Source organism: Perna viridis, chromosome 2 (genome assembly GCF_037379345.1).
Source record: "Perna viridis isolate PV_CMFRI_1.1 ecotype Kerala chromosome 2, ASM3737934v1, whole genome shotgun sequence".
NCBI lineage: Eukaryota > Metazoa > Mollusca > Bivalvia > Mytilida > Mytilidae > Perna > Perna viridis.
Genome location: NC_142446.1, coordinates 45,781,800 through 45,808,538, shown reverse-complemented (window position 1 = coordinate 45,808,538; position 26,739 = coordinate 45,781,800). Strand labels below are relative to the sequence as shown.

The following is a 26,739-nucleotide window of genomic DNA, read 5'->3' as shown; positions in this document are numbered from 1 at the left end:
TGGTAATTTTGGCTTAAAAACATAGGACAATCATATGTTTGTGAAAAACATATAATTATCATATGATTATCATGCAATAATCATATATATACCGAAACATATGATTATCATATGTGGCACATTTGCTTGTGTACATGGACATTTGGCTTAGGTGAGATAAAATAAATTGGCCTGCAAAAGAATCTCATACAAAATAACAAAAGCATTTAAAATATTTAAATACTTTTAATATATATGAACATTTTGTACAAATAATGTATTTTACACATGCAAGCTATCTGAAATCCCAATATACCCTTTGTGACTTAGTACCATTAAACTTGTAATCAGAAACAGAGGTAATCACACTTTAGTATAGCAAGGAAATTAGTCTGACAGCATACTGTGAAAACACTATTGTTCGTGAGGTACCAATTCTCGTGGTTTTTCAAGAATAGGTTAAACCACGAAATATGGTTCCAGACGAAAAGAAAATATACATTGATGTGTATTTTGAATATCTCAAAACCACGAATTTGTGTTTCTTCCCTAATCCAGGAAAATTGGTATCTTCACAGTGTAGAGATGCTTTTTGTGTACATTTATACATTTTTACCAACTAACAAAAATCAATCCACCAAAGATCTGGTTGAAATAAAAGAAAAGAAAAAAGAAAGTAATTTAATATAATCTCCTTTACAATAACAGATCATACATAAAGGATTGTAGATGGAGACAAAATTTTACCCCTGCATACAGTAATCTATTTTTTATTATAAAAAAAGATAATGTCCATAGGGAGGAGGGTGTCTGTGGTATGTCCCACTTATGAAAGCACCCTCCATTATAAATCTCTGGATTCACCAATGATGTCAACTTTTACCTGCAGTCTAACAAGTCTATCTTTATGTTTTATTTATATTTAGCTTTAACCTTTTAAACTTGTCTACTGTACACTTATTCATCATTCTTATTTATGTTTAATTTGAGCCACTTTACAACATATATTATTTTTATTCTTGGTTTGCCCTTCTCTGTACCCTAAATCAGGCCAAGCTTTGGTTTCCCCCTCTCTGTACCCCAAATTAGGCTAAGCTTTGGTTTGTCCTTCTCTGTACCCCAAATCAGCGCCACTCAGCTTTTATTGCTGCACTAAAAAAAAATAACCTCTAATACAGAAAAAAAAAAATCCTTCATTTGCTGGAAATGTAGACAGACATCAAAGTAGTTCTATCTACAAGGTGATGTTAAACATTTTAGTCAGATATCACTAGAGATAATGAACAGTAACTCCTGGGAGAATTTTGACACAAAAACAGAAGCAAAGAAAAAAGAAATGGTAAATAATTCAACTATAACTTAAGAATCAAACCATATCGGACAAAATCCAAACAGATTCTTCAACCTAGTCCATATATGTTTTCTTTTGAATAACAAGAAACACTGAATAGTTCAACTGTCTGTATCCCCACCTGATGTTTGACGGGATACAATGTATGTACTAGGTAGGTATGATATTCTATAAAATGTAATGCTGTTGTTAAAATCCTTACTAATATGTTTGATGAATTAATTCAATGCACTACAAACAAAGAACAAATAAGGGCATTAGATAAGTTTGCCTCATCAAGGCCTTGCAGTAGGTCTATTATTTCGTAACCTTTCATCAATTTGTCTTCATTTTCATATTTTCTAAGTTCTGTACTAAATCAATCATTTTTGTAACTTTACTGATGGCTTCTAGTGTGTCTTTCTTGATATCTGAAACTAAACAAAAAGGAACACATCAAATAATTTGCCACAAAATAAGGATTAGAAGCTGAGTTTGTTCTTTATAAAATAATATATTTTCTTAAATTCCATTAAAAACTTTAATATATATTAAAAATATTTATGATAGAAAAAGAGGCACAATGTGCTACTTTCCTTTTAATTACAACATTACTTTGAACTGGTATAAAAAAACTGAGATACATATTGGGTACTATATATATCTACCCTGTTGTTTGACTTTGAAAAATATAGGAAATATGATAATTAAATTCCTTTACATACAATAACAGTTGAAACTTTTATTTTTATAGGTATGGAGTGTCAGTTAATCAAAAATATATATGTCAGGGTCTGAAACAGGAATGGCTCAAAATCAAAGTCAGATTGACCCACATAGTTTAAAAGAGATTATTAGAATTGTTAACACTGGAATGAATCCAATCTAATTAAAATTTGACCTATCCATTGTTCCATTCAGTTACTGCATGTAGGATCTAACAACGCTCCATTCTACTTTCTGTTCAGGTGACCTTTGCATTAGATTAGAATAAATTGAGTGTTCCAGGAAATCTCACATGCTTCCTTTGGTTGAGACTTCAGCCATAACTAACTGGCAATGCATGCAATATTCACTGCCTATTTGTTATGGGTGAAGTCTCAACCAAAGAGAATATATGTATCTGCTAATAAACATCCTTTAAATAAAAAATGGAGTAATTTAACATTATAAACTACACTTTCAACAATTTTTGACAAAAAATCTCTCAAAAAGTAGCTACATCATTATGAAAATGTAATATACAAGTGTTAAATCTAAAGCAGTGTTTTAGGATTTTTCAAAATTTCAGGTCTCCATGGAAAAACTCTGAATGAAAAAAAGTTTCCCACACTTGAAGTTTGCTTTCCAAACTTAACAAATCCTTTAAAAAATCAAGCTTTCTACCTTCCAAAGGGAAAGTAAAATCCTAAAACACTGTAAAGTGTTCAACTTCCTGGAATAACTAAAAACATTATCAAATTTGTGGACTACTGGTAGATTACAACTTTCAATAAAATGCTTCACAGAGCACACCTAGATATGCCCAGAGGTCAAACCCTGAATAAATGGGGCAAATATGTACACAAAATTCAAGCTTGTTCAACCTCTGAATTGGGATTGTGATTAAATGCATGAAACAGAAAAATATTTTAACCAGATGGAAGCAGTCAAATAACTTAAATACTTGCAATACAACTTTTGAAAGATAACATGAACAGAAAAACAGATAGACGGACAAAGTGATTTCTATAGATTCCAGCATTTTATTTCTATTAATGCAAATTGTGATATAAAAAAATCAAAAGCCTATATCAGAATACAAAAAAAAATAATCTATTCACAAAGTCATGGCAATTGATGGAATTATTATTTAGTTCAAGTAAAAAAAAACAGTAAATTGGTCCATATTTGTATGAATTTATCTGAAGTCCCATGATTCAAAAATGTAAAATTCAAATTATATAAAAATCGAAAGGGAGCTTACACTAACAGATATAAACTAATCAAGAAAGTTTCAAGAAAATTGATTGAAGATTTTCAGGTTATTGAACAAATACAGGACCCCCCATCCCCTTATTATGAATAAGACCCCTTAACTCAAAAATGAAAAATCCAAAACAGATATAAATTGAAAGGGTGCTCTAGTCAATAAAAAATGATTCACTAAAGTTTTATGAAAATAGGTGTAACCACTTTTGAGTTATAGTCTGAAAACTGTGAAAATTCCTCCGTTTTTAATGAATAAAGTTCCATAAATCTAAATTGTAAAATCACAAAGAGATAATTCACCAAAGTTACAATGCAATTGCTGAACAGATCTTTGATAATTGAGGTAGAAGTCCTCATAACAATATTTTAATAATGAGAAATTAAGTCATAGCTTGGAAGCCTCAGTCTTACAGGAAGTCATGTATTTCAGAGCTTCCAATACAAAGTTCGGTATTTTTGTAATCAGCCTTTTTTTAACGAATAAAGTCCAATAACATATAAAAAATGAAAAATTGTAATTTTCGATATTTATAAAAATTAATAGGGTGCTCACATCAATCAAAAGAAACAATCCACCAAAGTCTCACAAAAATTAATGGCAGCATTTTTTAGTTATTGTGTGAAGGTGTGAATGACACAGGTATACCATAATACTTCATTTCTTAAGAGATGGGTGTATAAAAATTGAATTAGTTCCCTTTTTCTCAAGGTGAATTACGTACTGTTAATTAAGAAATTATAGAATGCAAGTTTTGCAATAACTACTTGTAATCAGTGATTTACCCAGGACTTTGAAACCATGAGTCACTTTTGCTAAATTTGATGAAAATCATATGAAATGTGACTAATTTTGTATCTTTTTGTGCCAAATTGATTAATCAATTGACTATTTGATTAGTCAATGACTAACGTGACTCGCTCTAGCTAAATCACTGCTTGTAATACTAATCATTTGCAATATTTATACACATACCACCACTGTCTTTTGCCAGTTTTTCTAGTACTTCCATCTGTTCTACAGATTTCTCAAACAAAGATTGTACTTCATCCATTTTACCTAAATCTTGTCTCAGAACACCATTGGCATAACGTATCTAAAAATGAAGACCAATGAGGTATATTTTATTCCATTAGTATCACAGATTTGTGAATGGAAATACTTGAAATATTGCCAGCCGCAGATTCATAAGAGGTTGGACATCACATTCTCCCACTAAAATTGGGAATTTTTTTGTGCCTTTTTAATTTTTTTTTTTTAACAAAATCTGCTTGAAAAATTTCTTGTTTTAATAAGCCTTTAATTGTATTTCACCCCAACCAGAAATCATGCTTCCACCCCTGTTATTACTGCAAAAAATTGTGACCGAGTTAAATTTGACTCTCATTTTGAAATTTTACAATTAAACTTTATAATGTACCATATTACAATTCCAATGGTTACAGTATAAATTTGACAAAAACCTAACAGATATACTAGTCTAATAATTCAAAACATTCTACATGTTATATACATGTACTTGTAAGCCTTCTCATCACTTACAGTGAGTATTTTATCTTCAAGCTCCTTGATTTCTAAATCCAACTGTTTTTCATCTTCTTCTGTATACTGGCTATTTACTTGAACTTGGTCCTCGGGTAAAACCACATGGTCTGGTATTTTGAACACATTTGTCATAAGGTATTGCTGAAACAAAGTGGGAATAAAATATAAATGTATTATTATAGCTCAAAATAGAGCTTTCCCAAGTACATTATATGTTTTAATGGATCTGGCATGACAATATCTACTTAAACACTGGGAAATCTACTCTTTACAGATCTAAGCATGTCAGTGATATTTTCTGAAGTTTTCTGTGTAATTATGGGAAAAAATTATTTTTTTCTGTAGAAGGAAAAAAAAATCAATGGTTGATATTTCATTTTAACTATAGATCTTTGTTACAAACAAATTAAATATTAAAACCATAAAATATTTACCTCTAAAATATCAATAGATCTGTTCAATTTCTTTAAAATATATTTCATCATATTTTCTTTACCTTCCTGGAGCTGGCTGGCAGACATTTGATTTGGATACTAAATAATCAAACAATAATTAATTATGATAAGCCAACTTTTAAAAAAAAATATATATATTTCTTTTTGTCATAGCTTGAATGCTAAAAAAAATAGGTTGTTGGGTACCTGTAGTTAAATACTTTTTTCTCTCTCCCAAATTATTCCAAGTCTGAACTTCAAAAGATTAATATAAAAGATGACTATTAAATAATACTTCTATTACTAAGAAATCTTGTTGTTTATCTTGCAATACTTATCAAAAAGATTAAAATAGCTCTTGAAGTGACAGAGAAAAAAAATATGAATAAAAAATAAACTGGAAATCAGAAGAAACAAAAACAAGAAAAAAGAGGAAAGATTGTCTATATTCCACCAACAAAAACTTTTTGAATAGGGATTTTACAGGATGGCTGGCAAACAAAATAATTTTAGCCTTATTTCCTACAGTAGCTTCAACTGAGGCTGTACAGAACTTCATGAATTTGTGCTGAAAGTATATTTTACACAAGGGTCTGGAAATGTTGACAGCCTATGTCGGCCATTTTATCAAACTTCAGTAGATGTTGGTGTCACATCTTTTACATGCTCAGATCAAGAATAAACTTTAAAAAAAAACCTTTTTTATAGTTATTTGAAGATAAAAATTGTAATTATTGTTGTTTCATCATATACTGTGTTTTTTACAAAATATTGGAACAAGTGAACGAGTTTGGTTTCAACCACACGTGGACTTTTTGACATGTAAACAAAACATTATATCTCTCTGACTTTTTTATCACATCGGCAAACAGCCGAAAACTTCCAAGTGATAAAAAAAAAGTTGATCATTTATAAAAAATTGCATATAAATTTTGTATATTGATTTAAATGGGTTGTTGACTTCTGTGTTAAAACAATTAAATGGATAAACTGAAAACTACAAACTATGGCTGATTTCAGCACCATGTGCTTTCATTACCATTGAGAGATTGGCAAGAAAATGATGGATTTGTCAAGCTTTTTCATAATCAAATCAAGTTATTAATGTATGAAAATCCTCTGTGTCACTTCAATCAATTTGTATACGCAATGGTACTGCATTTGTACCATTAATTTAATTATGCAATCAACAAATCAGTTACAGGTAAATCGCAGTCACAGGTGGCAGGACATCGGCTAATATTGATACACATCTGTCAATTAATTTCCAATAAACAATTAGGAGACAGGTATACAGGATGTTCATACACAAATAAAACCATGCAGACTGTAATTTATAAGGGTTTCCAATTTTTGATGTCCGATATTGGAAAATGGTTGTTGGTCATTTGCAAAATTTGTTGGTCAATAACCAGCATTTTTTACAGTTATGGACTCTTGATTTCATTCAATAAAAATTCAACCATTATAAATTTTTGTTGTAAAAACTAGGCTACTGAATATGCATACATGCTTCCTCTTTCATCGTACTTTAACTGGAGCAGCACAAAGGGAGTCTTACAAGAAGCAGGAACTAAGAATCTTTCCAAAGCACCTACATGTAAGTTCAAACTGGTATTTTGTGGATTTTTTGTTTATATATTTAGGATTAGTAAACCAATTCATGAAAAACAGCAATATAAATCATTTGTCAATTATATGATTTTCATAAGACTGCAAGTATGAAAACACTTTTGTATGATTTTGTTAAGAAGATTTTTCTGTTTTTCTACCCATAAAAAACAAATGTTTCCATAGATAAATTCTACAACATGAAACATCTACAACATTTTTACAGTGTGTGAATTATAAACAAACCTTTTTATCTATGTATTGTGTAAAAGCAGCTAAACTTTCTCTACTGTACTCAGCTAAAGCATTGTATACTGAAATTTAAGATCAACAGAACAAATGAAACTTATGCACAGGAAAGCATCATGAACATGTGTCATAGTAGGAACACTACTTCTTTCAGTTTAAACATTAGTGATCTGATCCCACCTTTATATAAAATCTAGAAAAACTGTGAGCAACTTTAAACCCCCACTCTCCCATTTGATAACATGCACCTCCTGACCTCAAAATTGATTTGGATCAAAATTTAAAATAAAAGGTGCACAATGGCAATATGTACACATGTAATAAAGATTCGGTGAAAGCTTCATGAAATTCCATGTAGTAGTGTGGGAGGAGATTGGTATCTGTGTAACCCAAGGAAGGATGGACACCCCTCTACTACTATTAAACCCCCACTCAAAGTCAGGGGTGGGTGTAGTGAGGATAATGTAACTTGCTAAAACTTTTACTTCTCCATTGAATACAAAGTTAATTTTACAAGTTCTACAATAAAAAATGGACAAAATAAGAAATAGATACAAATGTAAATAGCAAAAATGTAAAACAAATCATTGTTACGGTAAAATCTAGGTTAAAAAAACTATTGAAATTTTGTCTGTGAAGAACATACATTCTGTTATGTATTACCTTAAAGAAGATGACTTCAAATGGTTATAGTTTCTATATAGTGGTGTTTAAAACTAAATAACATTTTGAAATTAAATCTGTATGCAAGAACCTTATTTACCTCCATTCATAAAGGACTTGGGAGTAAAACCAAAATACTGTGTTTCATATTCATCTAGTGGGTCATCATCTGATTCATTGCATTCACTTTCACTGGCACTTCTCAATGTTGATCCATCATTAAAAACAGAGTCACTTACAGATGGCATTACTTTCTGACCTGAGAAATGAAATAAAGTTCGGGAAACTTTTAGTAGTTGAAATTTAGATATGTACATGTATGTGATAGTCAAAGTACTAAAAAATCTTACCACTAATTCATTCAATACTACCGGTAGTTGCCATTATTTATAAGTTTACATGTACCAGTACATGTACTTGTATATGTATTAAAATTATGTACCCTTTATATCCAACATATTGGCAGAAATTAAATTTCAAAAGCCAAAACAAACAAACATACAGACAAACAAACCTTAATAAACAAACTAACAAAAAAAAAGAATACTACATGTACCTGCTAAGTGGCTATAGTAAAATATAAGTGACGGTTTTAGACTATATACAATGAGGAAAAGATTAACCACGATCAAATTAAAATTAAAAGAAAAAAAAAATGAAACTAGGCAAAAAATAATAGTCTTGTTTCCTGATACCAACAAGAAATAAATTAGGATTGGTAGGTAGGGAAATTACTTAATTTTTCAAAAAAAAACATTTTACATTGAGTTAATGGGGAAATGATCTAGACTTTAACAATGCTTGAGCCATAACGGCTATAAAATCTTTAGGGTAGGCAGGCACAAAAAACTAGGGTAGATTGGGTAGCAGGAAACAGACATATTATTTTGTTTGGCTTTACTTTCACCATACCCTTTTTAGAACTGGAACTACTGGTACATGGTGCTTTTTTATCAGAAAATGTTTTAATATCAGTGGGAACATCACTAGCCATCTTATCAAGTGAATCAAGACTATTTTTATCATTCAAGAGTGTAGCTGATGTAGGACTTTCATTTTCCTCTTTTACTTCTTGTACTTCTGTTTCTATTGCCATTTTTGATTGCGCCTTTTCATCATTTACACAATCTATTATCATGTTACTTGATTCTGTGTTTATTTCATCCTCAAGACATATGCTTCTTCGTTTTCTAGAATCATGGTCATCTCCTTGAGACAAGTTTCTCTTTCTATTCTTATCTTCTGACATTTCAATTGATCCCTAAAAAAGAAAGTACATTTACTTGAAAAAATCTATGTTGATTCTCTACAGAGTTCTTCCTTATTCAAAATGCATTTTCAGTTTAAGTTTGATATCAAAAGAGGTTATCCAGTTCACTACTGTCAGATATTCAACTTCTATATCAAATTTGGTACAACACTGGTGCAAATGTATTAAGTGGTACCAGTGCCATGTATCCAAATACTATTTTGCTAACATTCACTATTATGGAATATTAAGGTCTGAAAATTGCTTAAGATACATGTACATGAAAAAGACCATTTTAATTCATTTTAACTCATGAATATCATGGATGTGCATTCTATTTTCTGTTTTCAAATGGTACATAATGTAAAACTGAAAGTTGTATTGTTCCAACTATGTAATTTTTATTTTCTCACTTTTTTGTTTTTGTTTTTTTGAACACTTAGAGGTTAAAACTTCATTTCAAGATTTTGTGTCAAGTTTTGAAAGATTGAAGGTATTTTAAATAAGAAGTGTTGAAGTTTGAGTTAAGCTATGACCTTAAAGCACTGAGCATCTGAATTTAGTCTACCATGAAGTTAATCTGGGCATGATACCTAGCAACCAAATGGGTTACATATAAATATGTGTAGTAAATATCTAAGCCAGCAACCAGTAATACTGAGTAAGGATCTTTACTAGTTTTGATCTGATTTACAAATTTTTGGGTCTGCAGTCAATTTTACAAGAAGTTGTAAGTGTAAAATTGATTGTAAGGTACAAAAAAATGTATGACTTCTTTTTTCTATTGTGACATCACTATTTCTGATCAACTTACACTTAAGATTTTTTGTGAAATTGATGCAAGTAATTTTGAGTTGCACATTTCATACCATGTACCTTTCCAAAACAAAAAATTACAGCTAGTTGAAATAGACCAGTTCCAATATCAATATAAATTTAAGTAGACTAGTGAGTAGGAAGAAATCTATACTACGTTATTCCAATGTGCCCCATTTAACTACCATAGAACACCTGTGTAATCTTTTGGACACTGCCTATTAAGTATGCAGACCCCGTGCAGGTCCGGGTGATAAAAGAATAGGCCTGCAGCAGCGCTAAGCTTGTCGTATAAGGCGACTAAATAGTGCTCAGAAACCTAGCCGGGGGCTAGGCGCTCTGCCCACAGAGCAACTGGGATGTGTGCCCCAGGTGTTGGAATGGGGTACCCCTGGCGTGTTACATGCTGGGGTTGTCAGGCTATAATTCGGAAAACCTGACCGCAAACCATAGGGGTGCACCGTGTTGGGAAAGATGCCACGTTCCTCGCATGTTAAAGAACCCTGCTGTGGTATTTGATAGGAGTAGGAACCTTTGCGCTCCGCCAAAGGAGGCTAAATTGCCCGATCTTACCCATCCCCCCTTTTTCCAGTGGCAATCAAAATTTGTTGACCCTATTATCCTTGTGACCCATCCTTTTTTGTTTTCATTTCATGTTCATTGTATCATCCATTTCATGTTCATTGTCTGAATATAGCTGAAATATTGCTGCTCGGACGTTAAACCCCCAACAAACAAACATTAACTATGCATACCTATCAATTATGATGGTTAATGGCAAATTCAAAGGTTAAGGTCATCATAATTGACAGCTATTCAAAATTATAAGACAGTGTCCAAAAGATCACACAGGTGTTCTCTAGGAGTTAAGTAAGACAGACTGGTGTAATGTAGAGCAGATTTCTACCTAGAGAGCAATTTAAATTACTCACTAGCCTACCTAAATTTGTATTGAAATTGGAACTGGTCTATTCAACTAGCTGTAATATTGTTGCTATCATGTCCTTTTGTAAATGTGTATGTATTTTCAGTCAACTAGAAATATCATGCTACAATGTATATGGTGGTTGAAGACGTTTTCGATAGGATAATAATGTCAATTTCTTATCTTGCAACATGTGTTTATCACAAATTTGAGCTTTGTGTAACTTTTCATTAATTGTTTTTGGGACCCACATCATTTATGAAAGAGAGATAATATTCTCATTTACAAAAGTACAGCATTTATTGTATGACACTTTGCTATAAGAGTTTAGAAAAGATGTAATTCAATATTTTAATCTTATCATTATCATTAAATTACATCTTTGCTAAACTCTTATAATATCTCTGACATAAATAATGTGGGACTGAAAAACAATTTCAAAGAATGGAACTTTGCCTATACAATAAAACATCATAAAGCAGATGCTGTCAATGTCATGGGAAGAGACAGCAAGAAAGATACTGACATTTGAACCATAATAATGTTATAAAGCCTATATGAACTACATCAATAAAGGTACATTGAGTATTGCAAACTAAAATTGACAAATTATGACAATGTGTAAGATTAAACTGCAATTTGTAAAAATAAGAAGCATTGTATACTTTATGGACACTATGTCCTTACAGTCCTTGAACCGATCCATACAACGATTTGACGGATCGATGACCGTTAACTGATTGATCCCTGACGGATGATGACTGATGACCAATCTGATTGCAGTTTCGTTATGTAAAATGACGTAAGATCTGTTTTGAATAAAAGAAATGTAAAATAAAAGTATAAATTGATGTTTAAATATATTACATAGTATAAATATGTGTAAAATTGACAAAGAAAACGACAAAAACGGTAAAATACAATGACCGCTCTGTGGTCACTTGATGCGATCACCAGTTAAATGGATCGGTTTGACGGATCGATGACTGACCGGTGATCGATTACCGATTACAATTTTTGTTGCATGTATCAGCTCATGTACTGTAACTGCCAGGACTTGAAGGTGCATACAAAAATAATGATTTAAAACTCATCTAGCAAAAAAACAGACCATAATGAAGAGATCAGGAAAAAGGTATTTTCGTACAATGAAAAGTTTGCACTGATATGTGTTACACATTTTGTATCAAACCATTAAGTTTTAAATTGTACACTACTGTCATTAGGCCTGTAACAATGATTCTTTGGGAAAAAATTCCTGTGACTGTGTACAGGCTGTCCAGCACATTTTGGCAAAAAATAAGGGCTAACTTCAAGCGCTAATTTAGGGCCAGGTTTGGAATTTACGACAAAAATGTAATTAATACTGAGAAAATTGTCTATGTGACAGTCTGGTCTTTTCTTTATCTTACAGAATAGATGCATGTAAACAAACAACGGGCACCAGGTCATCTTCCTAGATTTAGGGTTCAAAATTTGGCGCGTCGTCTTATAATCTCTAAAAATAATGTAAGCTTTAACGTTTTGATAAACCTTTAGTTGTTGTAATATTTTTGCGTTGAAATAAATAAATGAAATTTTCAATATGAATTGAGTTTTTTTTTTACTGTAATTAGCATATTGAAGAGATTAATTGTTCTAAAAATAACAAATCATAGTTTCCTGAGCGATTTGCAGAATGAATTTCTGAATTATGTTACAAGCGTCTCAGAAGATCAATTGCAGCTGATTGTGCAACCATGTGGAAATAGTAGAAACAGAAACTTTCAATTTAGAACATCGGCCGAAATGGATGAGACGTTAAGACACCACAACCCAAATCCAACTTTGACAACGAATCCACTGTCGAAATTGTTTTTCTGGTGAGTTGGTAATATGACAATCTGTTAAATATTAATTTATTGAAAGTTTTTTTTCCTGAAATTGAAAATTGTGAAATTCCCGGTCTCCAAATAAATGTACAGTAACTTATTTAGTACATATGTATATAATGACATTTATAAGTGTTTGGATTAGGATCGATGTTAAAGCTAAGATTCGTTTTAAACTCCTTGTATTAAACTGATGTCTAAAGCCCCCCTTTTGTAAAGAAGTATTAACGCTCCTTTCCTAACATCTATTCCCCGTGCAGGTTGGGGTATCAAAAAAATAGGCATGCAGCAGTGCTAAGCTTGTTGTTAAAGGTGACTAAATAGCACACAGAACCCAGGCCAGAGGCTATAGTGCTCTTACCACAAAGTAGCTGGGTTGTGTGCTCCAGGCAGTGGAATGGGGTACCGTAGACATGCTGGGGTTGTCAGGCAATAACATGGAAAAGCTGACCGAAAACTATAATAGTGCACCATGTTTAGAAACATGCCACGTTTCACGCACATCTGGGAAATCTGGCCAAGTTTAAAAGGGGAGGTTCATGATCATGCCAAAGTTCTTCAACCCCGGCCACATTTTTCGTACCTGTCCCAACTCAGGAATTCCTTGCCTTTGCATGTGCCGGTATTGTTTTGTTTTCAATTTCAGTTCACTTTTATGTTGCTTGAGTATATAGGGGAACTATTTCTCTGTACCTGTGCTTGTTTTCGGGCTAGCTGCAGCCTGCTCTGTAGTGTGAGGGTTTCCTTGTCATTCATTGAAGACCTATGGGTGGCCTTGAGCTGACATTTTTTTACCCCAGTGTAGTTATTGTCTCTTTGACATATTCACCTTATCCATTTGAGTTATATGTAGTCTTACATAAATAGGTTTTAGGTAGGACAGTACATGTACTTGAATCTACAATACTGTTTGTAAATGTATGTAGCTGAACACATTAACAATTTTTCTCTCTGAATTCTTTCAGTCCTTGTAGCACCCTTTAATCAAAGTGTACAATTATAAATAATTTCTATGGAAAAATATGTTGAAATAAAAAAATATGTTAGTGCTGCTGCAGTCCATTTTAAAAGAGCATACATGTTAATCCTCCAACATTGGGAAAGGGAGACTCTCACAGAATCAAAGATAAATTTAGAATCTCTCACATAAAAAATGTATGAATAGTTGGAGATTTTTGGTTATAGTTACAATATTTTCTGTGGATAGTACTAAATAATTGAATTTTTACACCAAAAATACGCTTTTACATAAAAATCTCCCACATGAAACAATGACAGTGAGGGAGAATAATTCTCTTTGGAACAGTTCATGTGGAAGATTCTCCTGGAGAATCTTCCACATGAACTGTTCCAAAGTTAACACTGATTAACATGTATGCCAAAGAGTGAACAAACCATCAATACTACATGTACCTGCATTAGAAATAATCTGTAAGTCACTGCAATTCTAGAAGTCTTGCTTTGATTAGCAACTTCAAGTGCTACATTGTAAATGGGCAACATTTGATGTGTAATGCCCAGTCTTCACGAAAGTGCCAGACCAGTCCGATAATATTTGCTACGGTCCGATGGGTCCATTTTTACCATCGGACCGAAGGTGCGGCAATTATTACTAACGACACTGCAATGATTTTTTATGCGATTTGATTGGTAATAACATCCAATGAAATGGCGTGATACTAAGTCAATATACATGGCTGTGTCGTGTGAAATATATAGGGAACCACTACATGAAAATGTAAACAAGCCATGTCTCTTTTTGATAACTTGAAATATCATGATGATGCCCAGCCAGGGAAAAAAGAAAAACATTCTCTAATACGCCTATGAAATCGCTGTATCATCTTTATATTATAAAGATGTAGATGATGATGATGGTGATGATGAATAATTGGACTTTCAAAATGAAGTGTTTCATTTCGAAATGATTTTGAATTAAGCTGAGAATGAAATAAAACTGAACTTAAAATTTTGTTTTCATGTAAAAACTTATAATAATAACAAAAAAAATATATGTCAGCAAACTATTAAAATAGAGTCATCAAAGATATGATAGAGGTCAACAATTTAGGACACATGTTTCGATCCTAAAGTGCATCATTGTAACAAAATTAAAATAAAAACATACATGTACCAAACAAGTAATGACAAAAGAACAAATGAAAACATGAACAAAATATAATAGAAATTTTACTCAAAAGGTATCATCAATTGCCTCATGTAGCATTTGTTAATTTTTCCTTCAAAAGTTTAGTCTGGCATAAATGTGTTCAGTCCGACAAAAATTTTATAAGTGCCAAACCGAATGTCCTACAACAGTTTTCAACTTTCATGAAGACTGAATACCCAAAAAAATGATTGAGTTTTTATATATGAAAGTCTTATCTTTTACAAGTTTTTATGTGTGAAAGTCATATCTTTTATAAATTATGCAGTCACATTATGCATGTAAGGCAGGGTTATCCATTACCTACATGTACAAAATGTATTTCTCTGTTTCTTTGTTTTCTGTGATAAATTATTTGAACATAAGTGAATTTGTTTCTTAATGGATTTTTAATTGAATTTTTTAATCAGATATGTATTTCAAATACATGTACATTGATTGAAAGCTGAATGAACTCACAATTTCAACAACAGATGATACATGCTGTTCCCTATATATATTCATAAAGTCATCTGTGTGGTCTACATGTATGTTAATTGGAGTTGGTTATCCTGGTTGAAATAAAGCATATATTTTTATACTGCTATTTATCTGAAGTTACACAATTGTAATGGCTTACAGCTAATTTCCTGAGACACTTATCAAAGTTGATAAAAATTGTTTATAAATAAAGTATGTGTAGTGAAAAGTACATTGTATACATTTTGTACATGTACATATTAAGAATCTTTACAAAGAATATGCATTAAAGTCTTCAACTGTGTACATATATAGCTCTTGTTCGTAAACCTTTTTTTATGCTCCGCAACATCCAGTTTGGGGCATATTGTTTTACCCCTGTCAGTCCTCCGTCTGTAATTCCGTCTGTAATTCTGTGTGTCTGTCTGTCCTGTTCAGGGTTTATAGTTATTCAGCTTAACTCCTCCTACAGTATTTAGGTTAGGAAGTTGATACTTTTCAGAATGATTACATATGGATTGAAGATGTGCATATTATCAGGGTTTTGATTTCTTTCAATATTTGACATCTTTATGGACAGTTGGACTCATTTTGTCTGATCATAATTTTGTCGCCATTCTAAAGAATTAAAGCTTGTAAGTATAAATAGACTTTTATATATATCAGAAAATACATGCAGGGAATCAAATGTGTCTCTCAGACACAACAATTTTATCATGAATGAATTTTGACAACCAAACATAATGCGGTAGCTGTGTTAAAAAGGAGTGTGGAGGCATCCCTTTTCTAGTTAACATATAAAAAATGTTTGTGAAATATATAAATAAGCTGGTGTATCTACTTTTGCATTTACATATATTAACTTATTGTTGAGCAGTGTTAGAGCTTTTAACTAAAGTCCTTGATAAATTTGTACCTACAAGTATGTTACCAGGTGAAAGCAGGTCTAGAAGCCTCTTTACTCTGCTCGAGAATTTCAGTCCCTCAGATTTTTTTTTGGAGTTTTGCCTCTTAAAACTTGCATGTAGTTTCCCTGAAGTATACTGCGGAAGCATTATGTCATCACAACTCCTATCTAACTACTAAAAGAGAATTTCACAAAACTTTGTACATACATGTACATGTAACATGTAATAAAGACTAAACATGTATTAATGTTATGCATATTACCATGGAATTTTGGTCACTTAAGTAATATGTTACATGTTAAAATGTACATGTAAACTTTTAAGTTTCTTGAAATTCAGAACTGAAACATTTTTTCACTGGTCAAAGGTGGTCCAGTAGACCCTTTTGTGCATGCTCATAGTCTATCCCATAGTTAACACCAAAGGGTCTATTGTTTTTTTCTATTTTTGAATTATCTATTTATGAAAACCTCCATTCATAGAACATCTTTTCCTCTTCAGTGTAGGGGTGTGGGATAGCTGGGTCTGTTGACAAAGTTTTTTCATTGGTCTATATGTAGAAAATTTTAACAGTTGAAGGATGGGAAGTTCATTGAACATGATATTAAGATTCTGTTAATGTTTTGACAGGTTGAGGTCAATTTAAACTTGTTTATTACTATGTTATAGTTATGAAGTATTTTTAGCATGGTGAGATATGATCAATATGATAAATACTGTAAATCTAGTTACAAGTGACCATAATCTTTGATTGGATGTCTTTGAAATTGTTTCATGAGGTGCCATACCACCAAATGAAGGCTCAGGGAACAATTTTTGGGGTTATGACTTGAAACATTTAAAAAAGGGCCACTAAGTGGCTAGAAACAAGCATTTTTTAATTTCCAGATGATACATTTGATTGTAATTTAAGTAAAAAGGAATGGATCTCTTTGAAATTTTACCATGAAATGCCATACCCACCATTTGAAAGTTGGGATTCATTTTGGATGTAGTGACTTGAACCATTTAGGAATTATGGGCTAAATACAAAAATGTAGCTGCCACTTCAGTTCTGGTAAAATTATTTTCACAGTGAGAATATTGTAGCCATAGTATCTCCAGCTGTTCATCGTTTGACCACTAGTCATATGAAGCTGTGCCCTGTGAAGCATTTTTATTGCATACTGGCATCATTGTTTGGGTTTGGGCATGTAAAAAAATTGTTTACCATTTTCGAATAGTTGAGAAAGCAAATGTCATATTCTAATATTGTGGGAAGCCTAAATTGCTCCTTACCAAAATAAAAACAAAACAAAAACAAAAAAACAAAAACAAAAAAAAGACAGAGATTATTACACCATGAACTTTCAAAGCAGAAGGTGTAGAGTGATCATGGTGTGGTTTCTTATCACCTACTCAGGTATGACAATTCATATTTTGATAGAAGCTACATACACATATAGGTATGCAAGTCTTGGAATTATTTTAGACTCAAGTGACATTCACCTCCTGTTTGACAATTTTTTGACGCGGAACTGGAAAAACAGTTTTATAATAGTATGATGCTGTGTAAAATATAATCTCAATCCAAATTCAAAGCTGAATCAAGTTTTGATGGTAGTATGATGCTGTGTAAAACATAATCTCAATCCAAATTCAAAGCTGAATCAAGTTTTGATGGTCCATTCTCGTCCCAACTGTTCAGTATTTGACCTTTGTGATTGTATTATTAATTATATCTGCACAGAAGATAATTTCTATTGCACTATGTTGTAAAAGATAGGTTTAACTATTCATGTGATTATTTAGTTCTCATGAGAGATGTTCATTATATATTTCTGACTGTATATTATGGGAAATACCATAGTACTAAACTGTCAAAAGTAGAAGGGAAAATTCAGAGACATCAAAATCAAAGTACTTAAGTAGCACTCCAGGTAAGAATCATGCGAAATGTGATTCTTGGTTGGAATGCATACATATTTTTATTTTTGATATTTTGTTTAAAGTGTTATAACAGAAATTAACATGTGGCTTTTCATACAACCTGTGCTCTTAGCAGATAAAAAAATATATAGAATGTACTGTAAAATTCAAAATTAAGGGAGATAACTCTGTAAATGACACTAAAGTACAGGTCTCACTAACCACTTCTAACGTTTCCATTACTTTACATGTTAAAAAAAGTAATTTTCAAAGTCTCACTGTGAATTCCCAGGACAAATGACATCTTAAAGTTGCATACCGTTGCGAAGCTTGGAAAGTAAGGCTTCCAAAATCATTATGCTAATGGTACGATGATAGAAATTCTTCACAAAATTTACTTGAATAAATAATACTGAAAGTCCACATTTTTACCTGTTCTGCTAACTTACAGCATGGAGGCAAAATACTCACACATGTAAACAATATTCATACACTTTTGTAGTTAATTACATATATGATTTTAAAGTACACATTCTTAGCTTTATTTTGACTACTTTTAATCATAATACACAGTGAGACCACAATAGAAACTATCAGATTTTCAGTATGGATTATCTCCTAAGAGCAGGCAGATTGGAATGAATGATGATATATTTCATCATATACATCCACAAAACAACTTGATAAAAAAAATAAAAATGTGTAGCCTTTTTTAGGTGTATCACATTATACAGAATTTGCATGATTCCTACTTAGACTGCTACTTAAACATTGAACTAACACAGGAAACAGAGACATCTACATACACAATAGAGTGTTTAATAGACATATTCTAAATATGATATAATCCATGTGTTATAATGTTTACACTATATCATAGTCCATTATGTACTTGAAAGCACAATATCTAGATATCTAGGATTAATTAAAAACAAATTATTCAGTTTTAAATTTCATTTTGCCAAACTGATATAAAGTACTCTATAAGTTTAACCATTATTAGTTCTTTTGCTTAAGGCTTTCCAAATATATCACAAAAATAATTCGATACTGCTACTATGCTGAATGATTTCAGTATGCTTAGTGGTATTTGAATTCCAGCATTATTGTTTATCTCTGGAATCATTGCATACTTTTGCACAACTTATCTATGCCTGCAGAGAATAGTGCCACTAATCTTACATGGCTGCTTTTTTTGTAACGAAAAACTCATTACTTCAGTATTTTTTTGTAGAACTGCTGATCTGAACCTTGAAATTAAATGAATATTTAGATTTTTGGCAACGAAAAAACTATGTCAATATCTCTGCTATTGGCCTTGCTACAAGGTTGCTTAGAAAAAAAACTCAAGGCAACTTCATTTAAGTAAATGTGATTTGAAAGAATATCGTTTGACAATACCTTATGGATGCAATGACAACATCAAAAGTATAGGAAACCTTTCAAGCCAATATAACAATAGCATGAATGTGATAAATTTATTTGACAAAAATCCAAGACGGGAAAGGAGTCATGGCCATCGCCACTATATGTCACATAAGTTACATGATGTCTCCATAGATGGTCTCCTTCCTTTCATACAAAAACCTCTTGGACTTAATCACATTAGAACCAAACTTTATTCTATACCTCTCACTCTACTACACTCCCTTTACAAAACAAGTCTTGACACTCCTGTTTCTGACCCCACCTCATCATTATACAGACTTGTTGCCATCATTTTGGACATTGGTTTCCACAGACTCTTTAAACCAGTTTGTGTGAAAAGTCAAGATGAAGAAAAACAATCATTTCTTCCACTACCGTTTGTCAACAAAGGTATAGATGCAATTAATTTGGCTAGCATCCTCCATCACAAAAACGTTACCAACAAAATTCCCCCATATTTCAAAGACAAATCCATACCAATTATTTCATATTCCTATACTTCACCCATTGCATCCAAAATTTTCAATTATAAAAGGCTATTGCAGAACCTCGAGATTGAGGACTTCAAGGCTAAACCACCTGACTGTTCTTGCAAAAGCTCTCCATTCAAATATGGTCCTTCTGGTCACGTCGTTATGGGAGATTTAACCTTTATCGAAAACGAATCTCTATGTAATATCCTTTCTAAAGGTCCCAAGTACCGTGAACCAGGCTCCATAAAATGGAATTATAACTTTAAAGTTCTTATGGATGCCGTCGAGGACTATGCAAGAAAATGGATAAAACGAGAACAAGAAGACATTGATTCTCTGTCAGAGTGGTTAAAGGCCATGAGGTCTTTAATTTTGAAACGAATGAAAGTTTTAAGTAGGTCAATGAGTGCCAAGGCTACATCAGTTTTCAAAGACCCCGATGTAGCAAAAACATTGTCTACTATACATGAAAAATATGTTGTCGTAACAGCAGACAAAGCCCAAAACAACATTGTTTTTGTCTGCAAAACAATTTATATCCAATGTTTATTATCAGAGGTAGACGTAGAAAATAATAACAGTGATAAGACCTATACTGCTACCACTCTCTCCAAAGAAGAGATTGTGGAAAACCATAAATCTGTGCTATCCTCTTTTGGTCTCTCTACCAAGGACGATGATTGTGATTTACTGTCTATGTACTGGATTCCTAAACTTCACAAGAATCCATACAAACAACGTTTCATAGCTGGATCTGCAAAATGTACCACCAAACCTCTTTCAAAACTTTTAACTTCTATACTCACAACTGTCAAAGAGGGTCTGCAGTCCTACCACAACACTTGTTACTCCCGTAGTGGTATTAATTCAATGTGGATCCTGAAAAATTCGAAAGATCTTTTGGAGACAATCAGTTCAAGACTATTATCTGAATATAATAGCATTAAAACCTATGATTTTTCAACACTGTATACTTCTATTCCCCATACTCAATTAAAATCCCGACTTTAAAACATTATACATTGTTGTTTTTCCAAAAAAGATGGTACACCTAGATACAAATATATAGTTCTTGGTAGAGATTCCTCATACTTTGTAAGAAATAATTCCAAATCATCTTCCAAATATACAGAGGAAGATGTTTACAAAATGCTGGAATTTTTAATCGACAACATATTTGTCCAGTGTGGTGGACGTGTTTTTCAACAAACGGTCGGCATTCCAATGGGAACAAATTGTGCTCCTTTACTTGCTGACCTATTTCTTCACTCTTATGAGGCTGACTTTATAGCTGATTTGATCAGAAAGAAAGAATATCGTTTGGCTAGATCCTTCAATCTCAGTTTCCGCTATATAGATGACGTATTATCTTTAAACAATCCTAATTTCGGGGATTTAATACATTGCATCTACCCAAAAGAACTTGAGATAAAGGATACTACAGACACTGTGAAGTCAGCCTCATATCTTGACCTACACTTAGAAATTGATGGTAAAGGAAAACTATTGACCAAACTTTACGACAAATGTGATGACTTTTCATTCAGAATTGTCAGCTGTCCTTTCATCTGTGGCAACATCCCTTCGGCTCCTGCGTATTGAGTGTTCATATCACAATTCATACATTATGCCAGAGCTTGCCGAAACTATGCAGACTTTTTGTATCGCGCTAGAAGTCTAACAAATAGGCTTCTGGAACAGGGTTATGTTGCTACAAGATTGAAGTCATCACTACAGATGTTTTATGGTTGTCATCATGAACTCGTGGATCGTTATGGTGTATCCATCAGCACCATGAAAACTGATTTATTCAACGGGTCATGGTTTTCCTTTCCTCGTTTGTCTACCCAGGACTTGACTTTTTATGAGCAACTCGGCAGGAGTTTCTAGAAAAGCAGAGGACGTTTACCCTACTGGTGCACCTGGTCCATGCTCCCAGTTTTTAGTGGAGTCCGAGTTGCTCATTTACTTTTGTTACTTTGTATGTATGATTTTAGTTACTTTATGTTCTTTGTTGTGTATGTCTGTTTTCCATGTCTGGTCTATGTCCCTGGATTACATTCTTTTGATTACCGCTATAACCTTGGTTCCCTTGATTACTCATTCATGTAATCAAAGGTTCAGATAAAGGTTATTGCAGATGTAAACCAAGCCATAGAAACATACATGTACTATGTAAACTGTCTATACTGAACCCCTTTCGGACTTAAAAATTTATTTGGTTTAGACAGGTGTTTGGTTTACCGAGGTCCAAAATATATTTAAATTCATATAAAAGTGTCTTTGTAGACAGGTTTTCGTGTTATTTATGGTATTTTTAGACAGGTTTTTGTGTTATATAGGGTATTTTTAGACAAGTTTTTGTGCTATGTAAGGGTATTTTTAGACAGGTTTGTGTGTTATGTAGGGTATTTTTAGGCAGGTATTTGTGTTATGTAGGGTATTTTTAGACAGGTTTTTGTGATATGTAGGGTATTTTTAGGCAGGTATTTGTGTTATGTGGAGTATTTTTAGACAGATTGTTGTGTTATGTAGGGTATTTTTAGACAGGTTTTTATGTTGTAAAGGGTATTTTTACAGATTTTTGTGTTAAATATTGTATTTTTAGACAGGTTTGTGTGTTATATAGGGTATTTTTAGGCAGGTATTTTGTGTTATGTGGAGTATTTTTAGACAGGTTTCTGTGTTATGTAGGGTATTTTTAGACAGGTTTTTATGTTGTAAAGGGTATTTTTACAGATTTTTGTGTTAAATAGTGTATTTTTAGACAGGTTTGCTTATTGTGTAGGGTATTTTTAGGCAGGTATTTGTGTTATGTGGAGTATTTTTGGACAGGTTTTTGTGTTATGTGGAGTATTTTTAGACAGATTGTTGTGTTATGTAGGGTATTTTTAGACAGGTTTTTATGTTGTAAAGGGTATTTTTACAGATTTTTGTGTTAAATAGTGTATTTTTAGACAGGTTTGCGTGTTATGTAGGGTATTTTTAGGCAGGTATTTGTGTTATGTAGGGTATTTTTAGGCAGGTATTTGTGTTATGTTGAGTATTTTTAGACAGGTTTCTGTGTTATGTAGGGTATTTTTAGACAGGTTTTTGTGTTATGTGGAATATTTTTTGACAGTTTTTTTGTGTTATTTATGGTATTATTAGACTGGTTTGCGTGTTATGTAGGGTATTTTTAGGCTGGTTTTTGTGTTATGTGGAGTATTTTTAGACAGGTATTTGTGTTATGTGGTGTATTTTTAGACAGATTTCTGTGTTATGTAGGGTATTATTAGACAGGTTCTTATGTTTTAAATGGTATTTTACAGATTTTTGTGTTAAATAGTGTATTTTTAGACAGGTTTGTGTGTTATGTAGGATATTTTTAGACAGGTATTTGTGTTATGTGGAGTATTTTTAGGCAGGTTTTTGTGTTATGTAGACTATTTTTTAGACAGGTTTCACTGTATTTCAAGTTTGTCCAATTTTGATTCAGCAGTATTAAAAAAATATGGCATTTACATACATTGTAGCTAACTGTATCCATTTTTCATCAAAATAGCGTGATTCTGTCAGTCCTTGTTAATCTAATTTTTACCAGTCATGTCTTGTGGCTATAGTTGTTTTAGTCAGCTGTGGAAATTTGGAATCATTTCCATCATTCTGTCTGAATTTTTAACAATATCTTGTAAAATGAAATTATATTTGCTTGTATCTTTTCCTATAATAGATATCTGCCACCAAAATTAAACCTTTACAAATTTTATTACTTTGAATGCCAAAAAATTTGCTTGCTTGATTTTGGTCATACTCTTATCATGGTATCAAGCTTGAATGACATGTCCATAATTGTGCCAACCATTCAGGGTTGCAAAGCAATCCATAAAGACTTCAGGATATAAAATACAGTTAGAGAGAATTTTTATATGAAGAGTACCGTCTCTCCTCTGTGCAAGCCTAAAACATCAGGAAGGTAGTATGATTGAATTTAATGAACAATAAATGTTGTGTTCTCTTGCATTTTATTGAAATCTACAAATGTAGAGTCAGAATGTTGATAGACACCTCTCATATATCAAATCATTCAAGATAATCAAGAAATATATACTTTATAATCTTGGTAATAAAAAAAGGTTATTTTACCTATCTTTATATTGCTAACATTTCAATCACCACATAAGCAAAAATAGATTTTTAACAATTAATGCTTTCTGTAAATTGTGCTGATATCCATTAGGACACAGTAAATCATTTTTATGAGTTTACTGTTACAGGGCAAGTTAACTAATTTCAGACATCATACATTTATACATACATGTATTAATCTTTTAAATTGACATCAGACATCATACATTTATACATACATGTATTAATCTTTTAAATTGACATTGACTTCTACATGAAAACAAACGTAGTTCTTTGATGACAAAAACATAGTCAGGACAGATTCAGCATCTTAGGCTACAGTTAATGCTAAACATCCAAATGAAACATTCAATTCTTAAATAACATTAGCCCATTGACAGTTACCCTGCTGTTATCCTATTTCTCTATACAACATGTCAGCCTCCATAATTGTGGAGGCAAGTATAATTTACAGAAAGTTATTAGAATTGGGTAAGATGCTATCAATGATATATCTACAGAATACAAACAAATTTGACAAATAACAGACTTCTGTCTTGAAGCCTTGGCCAGATGATGCACTCATCATGGACTGATGAACACAAGATTCTTAATTAACACATTGGGTTAAGTATAAAGTCTTTTTCATAAAAATTAATGTAGACCTCTGATGATACTGCAAAATCATAGTCAGGACAGATTCAGCATCTTAGGCTAGAGAATATGTCAAACCTGTATTTAGTGACCATCCAAGAAGAGCAAATTCATTGTCACATAAAACAAGTGGTCTTTGTATAAATAATACAGCTTGTTTACGTTCATTGTACAGAATACCACTTTATTGCCATGAAATCTGTTAATGTTGCACAACTTAAAAAAAAATGTACAACTGAAAAGTAATGAAGATATTATCTTGTCTTTAATCAGTTAAATTGACAAGCTGTTGATAGTAACATTTGTCTATACTCTATGTGAAACTCTATAATCATTTACTTCCCATGTATTTTGTTAATCAGAAAAAGCTGAAATTTTTTCCAGTTTCCAGATAACTTGAAAATGGATCTACAAATTTTTTTTGGAACCTTTGCAAAGTATTTATGATAATGCAAAAAATGACTGCAAAAGATTTGAAGTTGTTGTCATTGTCTGTAGATACTTGGTTTAAGTGTGATAAATTAAATATTAGTTAGTCTGTTTATAAAATTTTATAACAAGGTTCGAAACCATTAAAGGAAGGTTGGTATTGATTTTTGGGGTTATGACCCCAACCATTTTAGAATTATGGGCCTGAAAGGGGTCATAAATTAACAAGCACTAAATAGAATTTACTAACTCCAGTAAAAGCATAGGAATGTCAATGATCCACAGTATTCTATAACATGATGGTCACACTGGTCTTGATTTTGGGGGTTTAGACATGAACATTTTAGAAATTAGGGGCCAGACACATGAATTTTCTTATGTCCAGGCAATAACTTCACTATTAGTGAATGGATTGCTTTGAAATTGTATAACAAGGTGCCATATCACCAAAGGAAGGCTGAGATTGATATTTGGGGTTGTGACTTGAGCCAAGTAAGAATAACGGGCCACAAAGGAGCCAGAAACAAGTTGTATTTGTTTATGTTTTTGTTTTTTTTTCTTTCTGGATAAGAATTTTAGTAATAGGGAATGAATTGCTTTGAAAGTGTACCACAAGTACCATACCTCCAAAGGAAGGTTTGGATTGATTTTGGTGGTTTCAGCTATAACCATTTAGGAATAAGAGGCCAAAAAGTAATTGCTTAGATTCTGGTCAAATCCTTGATATGTCAGATATATTAATAATAAAAATTCTAAGTTGTATCAAGTTTGAATGATGTGTCCATACTTGCCCCAACTGTTCAGAGTTTGACCTCTGCAGTTGTATTAAGCTGTGCCCTGCAAGGCATTTTATTTAGTACCATAAAAAACAGGTTAAGTTCAATTTTTGGTGTGTAAGACTGGCACGTTTTAGACTAGAAGTGCTTACTGTTCATTGAAAATGTGTTACAGTTAATGCTAAACATCCAAATGAAACATTCAATTCTTAAATAACATTAGCCCATTGACAGTTACCCTGCTGTTATCCTATTTCTCTATACAACATGTCAGCCTCCATAATTGTGGAGGCAAGTATAATTTACAGAAAGTTATTAGAATTGGGTAAGATGTTATCAATGATATATCTACAGAATACAAACAAATTTGACTTCCGTCTTGAAGCCTTGGCCAGATGATGCACTCATCATTGACTGATGAACACAAGACTCTTAATTAACACGTTGGGTTAAGTATAAAGTCTTTTTCATAAAAATTAATGTAGACCTCTGATGATACTGCAAAATCATAGTCAGGACATCTTAGCTTAGAGAATATGTCAAACCTGTATTTAGTGACCATCCGAGGGAGAGCAAATTCATGGTCACATAAAACAGGTGATTTTTGTAAATACTCCACTAAGCAGGTCTATGGTATATCAAAAGCCTTGTCGCTGTGTTAAGTAAAACTCCTTGTGGACTAGTAAAAATGCCTACCTTAGCAGTCTTTTGGGTTTGAAAATTTTTTGCTAGTGAACACTATCCCTGACTGCAATATCTCATTCAAATCGGCAAGATTCATTTTTGACT

General features: G+C 32.3%; 2 protein-coding genes across 10 annotated transcripts in view; one reads left to right on the top strand and one right to left on the bottom strand.

The window, feature by feature from the left end:
* Positions 1-205: 205 nt before the first annotated feature.
* Positions 206-15,286, bottom strand: LOC148625356 (protein MIS12 homolog). Of its 2 annotated transcripts, none has more exons than XM_088568830.1 (8): positions 15,268-15,286; positions 8,693-9,041; positions 7,881-8,039; positions 7,115-7,182; positions 5,258-5,356; positions 4,821-4,964; positions 4,254-4,374; positions 206-1,746 (listed from the first exon to the last, which is right to left on the bottom strand). In XM_088568830.1, the coding sequence occupies exons 2-8, from the start codon at positions 9,027-9,029 to the stop codon at positions 1,646-1,648; spliced, it is 1,029 nt and encodes a 342-aa protein (XP_088424956.1). In that variant the 5' UTR covers positions 9,030-9,041; positions 15,268-15,286; the 3' UTR covers positions 206-1,645. The 2 variants fall into 2 exon arrangements, with proteins under 2 accessions (XP_088424956.1, XP_088424957.1); XM_088568831.1 differs by lacking the exon at positions 15,268-15,286 and adding an exon at positions 12,183-12,297.
* Positions 12,475-26,739, top strand: part of LOC148625354 (ATP-binding cassette sub-family C member 4-like) — a 107,262-nt gene continuing 92,997 nt past the window's right edge. For all 8 annotated transcript variants that reach the window (XM_088568822.1, XM_088568827.1, XM_088568821.1 and 5 more), the window contains exon 1: positions 12,475-12,632. In XM_088568822.1, the coding sequence (XP_088424948.1) occupies positions 12,559-12,632 (74 nt within the window). In that variant the 5' untranslated portion in view covers positions 12,475-12,558. The remainder of the gene's footprint in view (positions 12,633-26,739) is intronic.

What these genes read in the sequence shown, in the direction of transcription:
- LOC148625356 (XM_088568830.1), bottom strand. Translation starts at nt 9,029, where the DNA reads ATGTCAGAAGATAAGAATAGAAAGAGAAACTTGTCTCAAGGAGATGAC. An exon ending in TTGAAGATAAAATACTCACT is followed by an intron (nt 4,375 to 4,820) that starts GTAAGTGATGAG and finishes CTTCATTTTTAG; the next exon opens with ATACGTTATGCCAATGGTGT. An exon ending in ACTGGCAAAAGACAGTGGTG is followed by an intron (nt 1,747 to 4,253) that starts GTATGTGTATAA and finishes CTTTTTGTTTAG; the next exon opens with TTTCAGATATCAAGAAAGAC.